This window comes from Callorhinus ursinus, unplaced genomic scaffold, assembly GCF_003265705.2.
Source record: "Callorhinus ursinus isolate GAN/ISIS: 27379988/994484 unplaced genomic scaffold, GSC_fseal_2.0 scaffold10, whole genome shotgun sequence".
NCBI lineage: Eukaryota > Metazoa > Chordata > Mammalia > Carnivora > Otariidae > Callorhinus > Callorhinus ursinus.
The window spans coordinates 41220462-41232800 of NW_027397072.1; the positions used below are offsets into that span (position 1 = coordinate 41220462).

Here is a 12339-nt window from a genome sequence, read left to right on the forward strand (position 1 = left end):
AGGTTTAAGAGATGTTAAAAAGTGAAAAAATGTGCATCTTAGAAATGGTGCAGTACAGGATAAGCTGGGTTCACTGTACAGAATAATTGAAACAATTTACATAAGGTATGTGTGATGTATACACACTGAACTAAAGTTAGTTTTCTTTTCTCCTCCATTCTTACGCTTTACTCCTAATCCTATTTATACTGAATATTGGACAGACTTAATTCATTTCTTGAGAAGATCACATTCCAAAAGTGTGCAAGGATAAGTATGCACTCAGTAGCTGCACTTACTTACCAGACCACATGAGGACAAGACATTTGGCTAGATAACTTTGGCAAGTAGGAAAAAGTTGGGTTTATTTGGGAAAGTTTTCTGGAGATTTTTATTGTATAATTTAAAGGACAATTGAAGGCATCCTAGGCAGAAGGGAAAAAGGGATTAGTTATAGCGATGTCATTCTCGCCTGGGTCCTACTCATCTGAGTTTCTGAAAAACCCTAGCCTCAGATAGGTCTGCTATCTTAGTAGGAGGAGAGTCTAGAGAAGTGTCTAAAGAATCTGCCCTTAGCAATATTTAGCAATCATTTTCTCACAGAATTGGAAGTTCTTTTTTCCTAGACCCTCAGGACCATGAGGCCTTAAAAGATCATCTAGTTTAGCTTTCTGTTGCTGGAGTGGTCTTCATTTATTCTAATCATGTGATTAATCTGTTATTAAGGGTCTAAGAGGTCTGAGATCCAAACCAAGTTATCTCCTGTATTAGAGGGGTTACAGACTATGGTGTTAAATGCAGAAAAACCTCTAAATCCCCCAAATCTTCTCTTTCTCATGCCATATGTTTAAGCCCATTTCCACTCCCACTAGAAAAACAGCCACAACAATATCACCTTATAAACTTTTTTAAAGGGTGGTCACAAATTAACTGAGGTTAGTAATAGACCTGGAGATGGCTAGGGAATTTTGTTTCCTCTGTTTTCTTAAGTTTCAGTTGATGGTACATTTGTGCTAAAGGTCACAAGTGTTGCAATATTGATTTGAGTTAGAAAAAAAAAACAAAAACAAAACTCAAACACTTGTAGATGTCTTCCAGAGCCCTGTTGGAATGTTTAGAAATTTTTGAGCCAAAAAACCAAACCAAACCAAACCAGTTTTATAGTTTATGAAAAAAGGGAAAGAGTCCAGTTGAGGTAGGGAGAGAAAATAAAATGAAAAGTAAGGAAGATTTCTTCCCTGAGAAAGTTTAAGGATTTTATAAGCACACTTGAAGTTGAGATTGTAAAATTTTTCAAGAAATATAGAACTATGCAAGGTCATTTTAAACATAAACCAGGAATTCCTATATATTAGGTCCTGTAGAGTAAGTAGGGAACAAGAGCCAGTATTTTTGAGCCTCTGAGTTAGGGTGTTCTAATACCAGAAAGTGAACCTTAAAATCCAGCTGGTCTCATATCTATTTGGCAAATGAGGAAATAAACCCAGAAAGTTTCCTGGCCAATATCAGAATGGGTATTAGAACTCAGGTCTTCTGACTCTGCAGTATCTTTCCCACTAGTACATGCTATGTGGTACTGTGAGTCTCCTTTATTGAGGTTCTGGTCTGTCTGTCTTTTTCATTCTTTATTTCCTTTTTGGCCACGTTGTTTTGTTGAGGTGACTACCCGGCTCAAAGGTGCCACCTGCCTTTTCCATATGTTTGCTAAGTTGTGTAGGCCACTTTTGGAATCAGGCATTTAGAAGTGTAGTTGGAAAGGGGACCCACAACAGTGATGTTTCTGGTACTACTATCTGTTGCTGTTGCATCTAAGAACCAAATCTCTATTTCAGAGATACAAAATGGTCTTGATCTAAATGTACCAGTGTAACCATGAGAAAGCAATTTGACTTTCTCACCTCAAACTCATTCTTCTCAACATAATTGGGAATGTTCAAAATAATTTCTGTAAGTACAGGAGAACAATTTCATTTTACCAAAGGACAGGAATGTTGTTGCTATAGACGCACTTTTTTTTACATTATAACATTTCTAAAATTGGGATGTGTCTTATAATTGATGGTATCTACAATAAATTGGCAGCATTTTTTCTTTCTTACTAGTACTTACTGGTACTTCAGTGGTGTTTTAGATTTAATGAAATATGGCACTTTTGGCCAACTAAGCTTCATTTGTAAGTAAATAGTAAATGAATATATAATTTTGCATTTGAATAGTGGATTGTTTGGGGTTTAGGAGTAAGTGGCTGCTGAGTTACTCTGCTGTAAGGTTCTATAGGTAGGGACCCTGATGGCCTATATATATTATGTATATATAATATATGTAGTTAATAAGTAACCATTTATTAAATTGATGAGTGCATGCATGAATAAATGAGTAACAAAGATACAGTTTGTGAGGTGACGTTGGAAGAGGAGTATTTTCATGAACAGAGTCTCAGATTATTGGTTGGGAGTGTGGTAGTAGTCATACAAGGCTGTGGTTTGAGTCCCATCTGGGTACGTGCTCTCTGGCCATACCTCCCATCATGCATCCCACAGCCATCTCATAAATGCTGTGGTTACTCTCTTTGGGGAAGAGGACTCAGCATGTGGCTAACAGATACAAATTTATCACCCTTCTTGAAGGCACATGTCTCTCACATTCAGCCTCTTTCCTTCATAGCCTTTGTTACAGTTTGCATCTTTTGTAGTTTTGTGTTTCTTTAATATTTAGCTGTTTTACAGGGTAGGATGCTTCATGTGGGTAGGACCTGGGTCCATCTTGTTTGCTCCTGAATTCCTAGTACCTGGCAGATAGCTTGGCACAAAGAACACCTCAAAGCAATGTGGTCTTTTCATTCTGCATTGGTAATGATAATAGATAGCTAAAAATGAAATAGCACTCACTGTACCCTAGGCATTGTTCTATGTGCTCTTTATATTATGAACTCATTTAATTCTCATATTGCCTATGAGGTACATAGTATTACTATTCCCATTTTTTTTTTTTTTACAGTGAGGCTGCACCTTTAAAAATGTTTCATATGGTAAAAATTTACAAGTATATGTGTACATTCTACATATTATATGTAGACATGGATTAGTATATTTATGGATAAACATAGGATATGCATGAGGACATATATAAAACATTTCTCATTGGATTTTTTTTTTTTCTTTTTGAGAGGGAGAGAGAGAAGGAAGGGAGGAACAAAGGGAAAAGTAGAGAGAATTTTAAGCAGGCTCCATGCAGAGCCCAACACGGGGCTCCATCTCACAACCCTGAGATCATGACTGAACGGAAATCAAGAGTCGGATGCTTAACTGACTGAGCCACCCAGGCACCCCAACGTTGGACTTACTTTAAAATATGAATTATATGTTCTCTTTTTTTTAGGAAATGGTTAGTTTACCTTTGTGTTCTTGTAAGATGTGAACGCAGTAGTGGGAACATACCCACTACTTTGCTACCCAGTTTACCCAAGGCATCATATCATATCAATATCACAGAATCCTTGTGGGGAGCTGTTATTCCATTTATAGATGGGAAGTCTGAGGTTAAGGTTGATCAAAAGATCTGTCTCAGGTCAGTGGTTGGTGAGCAGCAGAGCATAAACTCAGGCCCAGGCCTGTCTGATTCCTCAGAGCAGTTCTTAGATGCTCCTGGGGTACAGTCCCAAGATTAGGCCGGCTGATTTCTAAGAACCGGAGAAGGCTACACCACCACATTCCCTGCAGGTGGCCCAAGGTGTGGCAGCTACAGCCTTCATCGTTGGGAAATTCTTCCTGGTGTCCAACCTCAGGCCTTTCTGCTGCTCTAATATTTAATTTAAAATGCTCATTTTCTTAATAGTAGTTAAGTTTGATATCTCATCATCTGTTGATTTATCATTTATCTGTCTTTAGTTTTGTTTCTTGTTCATGGACTTTATCCTGTTTTTCCGTTAGGTTTTGGGCTCTACCTTGTTGGCACTTCATGTTGCCCAAGTTAGTTCCTTGTCTGTTATATGTTATGAAAACACTCTTCCTGGTCTGTCACTGCCTTAACTCTCCTGTTGTGAAATAGTCCATTTGTATTACATTACTGCTTCTGGATTTTATTTGTCTTTAAAAAAAAAGTTCGTATGGGGCGCCTGGGTGGCTCAGTTGGTTAAGCGACTGCCTTCGGCTCAGGTCATGATCCTGGAGTCCCGGGATCGGGATCGAGTCCCACATCGTGCTCCCTGCTCAGCGGGGAGTCTGCTTCTCCCTCTGACCCTCTTCCCTCTCGTGCTCTCTATCTCTCATTCTCTCTCCCTGAAATAAATAAATAAAATCTTAAAAAAAAAAAGTTAGTATGGAATTTGTACTGGATTAAGAGCTTTGAGCACCGCTAATAGCATTTAGAGCTGTACAATCTTTCTAAGAATTTTAGGGAAACCTATGATCTGTGTATGTATAAAAGTGGCTGTAGTTTGTTCTCCTAAGTGGGAAAAAAGAGATGGAACTTATGACATTTAGCTTGATATAAGGGTGTTTTTTGTAGACTGTCTCTTGTCCTGAAATTCAGTGAAACTCAATTTCTTGTACCCTGACTCCATAAGGCACTGTACCATAGGGGAGACACCATGGTGTACAAGACATGGACCTTCTAACCATGGCATTTATAGTTAGAAGTTCTGGAGTATTTAGATGATACTTGAAATATCTTGAACTAAATTTAACCCTAAAAATTTTTCTTAGAAATAATGCAGTAAGCAAAGTAACAAAATGTGTGCAACCATCCACATATAGTATGTGGCATAAGTATTACATACCACATGGGAGGGTTTGCAGGTTCCATTCTTAATCCCAGATCCCCTAAACACTCCCCATTATATTCACAAGTCATGAATGTCATGTGAAGATTTAAGGATTCCTCACTGTGCAGTGTTTTACTTAAATGTGAACTTACATGAATTAATGCCAGTGAAATTCTCAGGGAATTGTTGAGTACAATGACACTGTCATTGAAATGTGAGAGAGATTTACAAGATAGTTTGACCACTTTTTTTTTTAATTTGACCACATATCTTTTTTTTTTTTAAAGATTTTATTTACTTATTTGAGAGAGCGAGAATGAGAGAGAGAGAGCACATGAGAGGGGGGAGGGTCAGAGGGAGAAGCAGACTTCCCGCTTCTCGAGTGAGCCCGATGTGGAACTCGATCCCGGGACTCCAGGATCATGACCTGAGCCGAGGGCAGTCGCTTAACCAACTGAGCCACCCAGGCGCCCCAGTTTGACCACTATTATATGCCGTATGTTCTTGATTTTAACTTTACAGAATAACTTACTCTAGTTACTTGGTAGTTTTATCATAGAGTCAGGTTTGTATTTAAAACCAAAATATGATTGGGGCGCCTGGGTGGCTCAGTCGGTTAAGCGACTGCCTTCGGCTCAGGTCATGATCCTGGAGTCCCGGGATGGAGTCCCACATCGGGCTCCCTGCTCTGCGGGGAGTCTGCTTCTCCCTCTGACCCTCTTCCCTCTCGTGCTCTCTGTCTCTCATTCTCTCTCTCTCAGATAAATAAATAAAATCTTTAAAAAAAAAACAACCAAAATATGATTGAGCATCTTTTAGCAGTGGACAGACAGTTGAAGATTTGTACTGTAAAGCACTTTGCATTCTTCAGCAGAAGTGGAAGAAGCTATTTTTCATTGCTTAAGGCATTTGGTTTGGGTGGAGAGGAAATCAAATAGGGAAAGAAAATGCAGAGCTGCTCTGACAGATTTAATGTTTACAGCAGCTCGTAGTTTGCACTCTACCAGCCCACATGAAAGAGAGCGGTGGGATTGTGGGAGGAAAGGTGAAGAGGTGCAGGGGTGGGGTTGAGGAGAGGCTGCTTTCTTGGAGAGCTTCCAACCCCTGATTCTGGACCTTGGATATTATAAAGTAGGGGAGAATGAGGAAAATGATGCAAGTGACTTAGAATTTGGTGGGTTTGACTTGGAATATAAGCATATTTTGCATTATTTTCATCCTAAAGCTGTAGAGGAGGCAGAAATTAAGGTGAGGAGAATTACAGTGGACAGCCAGCCTGTATAGTTAGGCCCTCCTCACAGCCGTGGCAGCTGGGAGAGTGTGCTTGGTGTAAGGACCAGGGATAGGGCAGGTTCATCTGGTGTGGGGCGAGTTTCTGGGCCTACAGGAGCCATTTGTGGTGATTATAGAGTACCATCATGGCTTGCTGGGGCGCCTCAGGTTTTCCTTTGGGTTTCAGAGGGCATTTGTAGGACTGCTAATAGCATTTAGGGCTGTACGATCTTTCTAAGAATTTTAGGGAAACCTCTGATCTTTGCATGTACAAAAATGGATGCAGGTTTTCCTTTGGGTTTCAGAGGGCATTTTTTTTCTTAAAGATTTTATTTATTAGAGAGAGAGGGGGCAGAGGGAGAGGGAGAGGGAGAAGCAGACACTCCACTGAGCAGGGAGTCCGGCGAGGGGCTAGATCCCGGGACCCTGAGATTATGGCTTGAGCTGAAGGCAGATGCTTAACCGACTGAGACACCCGGGTACCTCAGAGGCCATTTTGACTGCCAGCATTTCTCATTCGGTTGACCTACATGTCCTAGAGCAGTGTTTCAGAAAAAGAGGAATATAATCAGTGGTTCCTTATCTAGGACCTTCTGTGACATGTTGATCTTTACGATATAGGTGCAGGGGGGTCAGTTTGGCCGATTTGGGGCCGAATTGGCTTGCATGGGCTAGGACGAGGGCAGAGGTGAAAGAGTTTGTAGTTGTGGAGAGATTACAGCCATGGCCAGGAACTGAACAGCCCTCTTTACTTTCTCTAGGAGGTTGGAGGTCAAGTATCAAGGATTTTAGGAGGGAACTGCTGGAAGTCTAGGGCTCGGTTTGGAGGTAGCCCCAGTGAGGAATCCATCCCTTAACCCTACCCTCTCTGACCCTCTAGCCCCCAAGCCCTCCCCTACCCCCAACATCTACAGACTTACTTGGAATAGGAGAGTGTATGTCCCAAATGTCCAAGGCCTATTCCTACCACAGTATTTTTCACACTGTGCACTTATGGCCTGTTTCATGTCAGTTCAGGTAGATTAGGATTTCCTTGAGGGCTGAGCCTCTCTTATTCAACACTTTATCCTTGATGCTTGGCATTGTGGTTTGGCATAGGTGTTCCCCGATGTTGATTAAATAAACAAATGATGACAACTCCAGGAACTGGGATGTGTGCTTGATTATCCTAGCATTCTCTCATTTCGGTACCAGTGATACCTGGTCTGCCATCCTATAGGTTTCTTGTCAGGACTAAATATGATCAGGAGTTTCTTATGTTTGGATATAGATTTTTGGGTTTGGCCCAAAGGTGATGATAGTCTATTAGTTCTAGCTTACCTGCAGCTAAATCTGTATGAGCCTGGGCTTATATGGTAGATGGGTGATCACATGCACACACATAAACATGGCAAGTTTCCCTAGATCGACTTCCCCAGAGGTTTAGAATGTCAGGGTCACTGCGCAGGCTGAGCAGTACCAGAGGGCTACGAAACTGGAAGGTGAATTGCTAGTCATCACACTTCCTGATGCAGTTTTTATGGGTACCAGAGATCTTGGGTTTTGAAGTCCTGAGCTCCATAGGGTTGATCTAGGAGGTCTGGAGTAGGAGTAGGAGTAGGAGAAGAGAGTGATCTTAGTTGCTCTGCTATTGAGCCATGCTTTTTGGATGTAGGCAGACCTGTCTTTTCTCGGGGTGACTAGGCCACTCGCCCCTGTGGAAGGAGATGTGAACTGTCTGATTGCTCCTTTCTTAAGAGTGAGTATAAGAATACTTGTGGAGGCCCAAGTTTACCTTCAAAAAGCAAGGATTTCCTTTTAGCAAGTGTGGGCTCCAGATATCTTATAATTGGATCTTATAATCAAATCTACTGTCCTATTTGAAAACTCCTGATGGACCATGTATCGAAGATTCCAGGAATGGGAAGGACTGGTGGAGCAGATTCTGCCAGGAATAGCAGCAGGAATACCTCCACAAGTATAGTGGTTGTGGGGTCTCCAGCTGGGGGAAGTGGGAGCCACGGGCAAGAATGAGCCTTAAGTGACAACACTGGCTAGAGTGGGCCCTGACTCTACAAATTCCCTTTGTAGTGTCTGCTGTCCCAGGTTCAGGTGCTTAGCTGTGCCCACTGTGGCAGGACTTGACCCTCAGTGCCCCCTCATGGCCCCTTGTTCAGCATAATCTAGTCCAAGAATGCAGCTGGCTCTTACCCAGCAGATCTCTGTGCACACAGAACACTCCTCTTCCCGTTGGTAAGGGCGAAATCTTGGCCTGTCTTTTCCCTAGAGGTACAGGGGATTCCAAAATTTAAAGTTGTTAGAAGCTGACGTCAACACGGGAGTGGAAGACAACTCAAGAGATGCCTGGAGGGCCAGATACAATCAACTATGGAACCTAAGTTCTGAGGATTTAGGAGGGCATGAGGCAGTGATTCAAGACAGAAAGCACGAATGGACCCTGGACAAATATGTGATGAGATGTTCTTTTCTGAAGCTAGCTTTTATGGGCTACCTCAGTGGTAGGAGGAAAGCCTGACACTTCGAAAGGGCCAGGGATGGGCCAAGAGACAGCAAGTTGGGGCTGAAATGAAGGTTTAAAAATAGAGAGTAGCCCACAATTTTAATTCATCTATGCCCTACTTTCTACTGACTTTTGAAATACAGTGAGCAGGTATTAATAACTACATAGATTTCTCAGTTTTCATTGAGGTAGGTTGCTGAAAATAAGTTAGATATTTATTACATGTTTTTCCCTTATCTATCTATTTTATTTTCCCTATTTCATCTATATGTAAGTTCTGGTGTCTTACATCAGAAGAAATCAAATTAAGTAACTTTGGATTATATATTAGACAAGGTTTATCTCTGACTTAAGATTTAATCTTAATATTTAATGTTAACATTTAATATCATTTTGGGGAATGAATTGCAGAGTAGTTCTTACAAGTTCTCCTAAGAAAGTGTACCTCTTAGCTCACCTATTACTTATAGATGTTGCACTTAAACAGGTTGGGTAAAGGGTGCCTGCCTGGCTTAGTCAGAAGAGCATGTGACTCTTGATCTTGGGGTTGTGAGTTCGAGTCTCACATTGGGTGTAGAGATTACTAAAATAAATAAACTTTAAAAAAAAAGGTTAAGTAAATGGACAAAACATGTGGCTATTTAGCAAACACTGTTGGTACAAGTGATACCTAGTTTCCTGTCCCTGGATTTAATTTGAACCATTTGCCTTTGGGCACCAGTTTTCCTTCTGAGGAATGACAATTACAAACTTAAGCTTTTCTTTAAAAGCTGCAAGGGACACCTGGCTCAGTCAGTTAGGTGTCTGCCTTCGGCTCGGGTCATGATCCCAGGGTCCTGGGATCGAGCCCTGCACTGGGCTCCCTGCTCAGCGGAGAGCCTGCTTCTCCCTCTCCCTCTGCCTGCCCCTCTGCCTGCCTGTGCTCTCTGCCTCAAAAAAAAAAAAAGAAAAGAAAAGAAATAAATAAAAGCTGCAAGATTGTGGTTCTCGGTAAAGAGGGGATTCTGGAGAATAGAAAGGTGTCTTTTTTTTTTCTCTATTTCTGTAGTCTTTGTGTCTCGTCTGAAGTTGCCATGATCACAAGATAGCCTCTGTATTAGAGGATTTTCTTTTTTTGTCACTAAGTTCAATTCATGGTCCAGAAGTTTGGAGAAATTATAATGTGTCGTATTTTCTTCACTTTTCAGTGCAACAGAATGGAATTCGGCATTGTTCCTATATAGCGTCCCGGAAACATCTCTATGTTGATAAAAATACGAAGGTTATTTGCCAGGGTTTCACTGGTAAGCAGGTATGTGTCAAGATGTTTTATAAAGATGCGTATTACAGGTACAGAAACATTTAACTATTTTCTATTTTTTTAATAGTCACAAAAGTTACATGATTGTTGCAGAAAAGTATACAGTACAGCAATGGACTTGTATCTTAGGAGGGGGTTTGGTGTGATAGCCTGTAAGGTGAAAATTGTGTTTAAATTTACCTGGAAAATCCCTTCCTAGGAGCACTCCTTTCAGCAAGTTCACCACCACTGGTTTTCCTCCAGCTTTGGAGTAGATTACTGTTTGTTTAATTAAAAACTAGGTAAAGTAAATGGCTTTACAAAAACGTGCCCAGTTAAACACAGATTGGTGTGGGGAAATGCTGCAGCCCAGAGAGGCTCATGAGAACTGAGGCAGAAGCAGCAGCACGCTGACTTTTCTCACCTTATACTCTCTCTAGGCAAATGGTCTTTGAGGGGACTAGCTGGCAAAATTGCCTGAAGTATTTTAATTTGTTCTCATTCACTTATATTCATTGTCTCTCCCTATCCCTGCTTACATCATAGAATTTGCTAAGTTTTAAATATATTTGCAGTGTGATTCCACAATAAAATGAGTGTCCTTTCCCTCCTTCCTATCATTTTACGCTGTAATGTATATGCTACATTTATATATAATCTATAAAATAGATTCATAAAAGAAAAATTGAATGTCAAGGTATTTAAAATTTTAACAGCTATGGCTAAGTTACCCTTTAAAACATTTGTACAGATCTGTAGTTCCACCAAAGTAGATGTAGATTTTTTTAAAACAAAGGAATACTACCAAATCAATTAGAAGATAGCCATGAGACTTAACCCAGAGTATCTCTTTCATTATTAAAAGAAAGCATGGCAAAACAAAAAGTTAATTATTTTTTTGTGTGATTTAAAAGTTAATGATTTTTCTGTAATTAAAAGAATTGTCATGTCCATTCTCTGGTATTTTGGTAATCTAGAGCAGGAGTCTGCAAGTTTATTCTGGAAAAGAACTAGGCTGTAAATGTTAGGCTTAGTAGGCATGCAGTTTGTGTCACCTACTCAGTAGCATTGTAACAGCAAAAGCAGCTATAGACAAAATGTCAATAAATGGGCATGATTGTATACCAATAAAACAGTTTTTTAAAAACTGTTTAAAATCAGTGGCAGGCCAAACCCTTTGTTTTCCAAACTTTGATTTATAGGATAATACCCTAAACATCCAAATTTCTGTAACTTTTGTTTTTAAAGGATTTACAAATTACTTTAAAATTCTGTAGTTGTTGGGTTTTTTTTTTTTTTTTTTTGGATGAATTTGGTTAGAAGGTTGTTTCATATAAAATGTCCTTTCACTTTTTGACTTTTTTTCTGAAGTAATTGGACACCAGAATGTGTTATTTTTCTGAAATAACTGGACCTTTCTTCTTCTATTCCTCTACTATCTTAAAAAAAAAAATCCACACCACAAAAAAGGAAACACCCAAAACCTTGAAATTTTGTTCCTCGGTGAAATTGGTTTACTTATTTTGATAGCCATATATTTTATGAGTATCACTTCCACATCTATATATTCTGAAGAAAGTTGATGCTCATTTAAGATTTGAAGTACATTTTATCATTCCCCTGCCAATTAAAATCACACTCAGTCCGTTTTTGGTTATATATTAATTGTGTTAGCATATAATCAAATGTTTGATTAATCCAAATTCTCCACATAAGTTTATTATATAAGACATTTTTGTTTGTTTCCTAAGTTTTATATGATCCTGTGACATCTTAACCTCTGACCTTTTTTTTAAAAGAACCGTTGCCCATGGTGTAAGCAATATTTGGAACTGTCTGCTTCCTGAATTAAGTGATGGTTTGCCTAAATATTGAAATCCAAGGTTGGTTTCAGTGTCTTTCAGTTACCTGCAAGTACATTGTTTCTCATTCACTTTTTTTTTTTTTAAGTAATTGGGAGTCTCGTCTCAGATTTGTTAGTTAAGATTCCATTAGTATAGAGATAACAATGAGGTCTGAAATTTAGAGTTTATCTTCATAGGAAACCTACATTTTGTCTTGTTAGTCCTTTATTCAGTGTGTACATTGTTCTCCATATGAATGAGGAATATTTGTATTTTGGAGTAGATTTCAATAATGCAAATTTTCCAGTGGGTAGAATTTCTTGTACTGGCTTTGAGCTGATAAAACTATTTTTGTTCTTAACTGGATGGTGATAATGGGAAAACTAAGGAAAATAAGCTTACTAATAGGAAATGTTGTCCTTGCTTAGCCTTATATTAGGACTAAAAAATTGGTCCATTTGAGTTTATCTAACAGAGTAGTGATCTAGGTCAGTGCTTCTCAAACTGGAGTGAAAGACCAATTTGGGTGTCTGTTTGCTTTTAATTTCCAATCTAATGCAGATCAATATTTTTTGCAAAATACAATAAAAGTTGCAGCAATATCATATTGCTTTAAAAAGTTTGCAAACATTCTCACTTTTATTTTTGTTTTTTTAATTAATTTTTCTCTTCTTGTTTTTTCATTCTTTGTTCTTCCCCCTCC

The 12339-nt window shown here is 39.4% G+C and overlaps 1 protein-coding gene across 3 annotated transcripts in view; it reads left to right on the forward strand.

The window, feature by feature from the left end:
- Positions 1-12339, forward strand: part of SUCLG1 (succinate-CoA ligase GDP/ADP-forming subunit alpha) — a 31605-nt gene that overhangs the window by 1268 nt on the left and 17998 nt on the right. For all 3 annotated transcript variants that reach the window (XM_073897469.1, XM_025868305.2, XM_073897470.1), the window contains exon 2: positions 9701-9804. In XM_073897469.1, coding sequence (XP_073753570.1) covers positions 9701-9804 — 104 coding nt within the window. The remainder of the gene's footprint in view (positions 1-9700; positions 9805-12339) is intronic.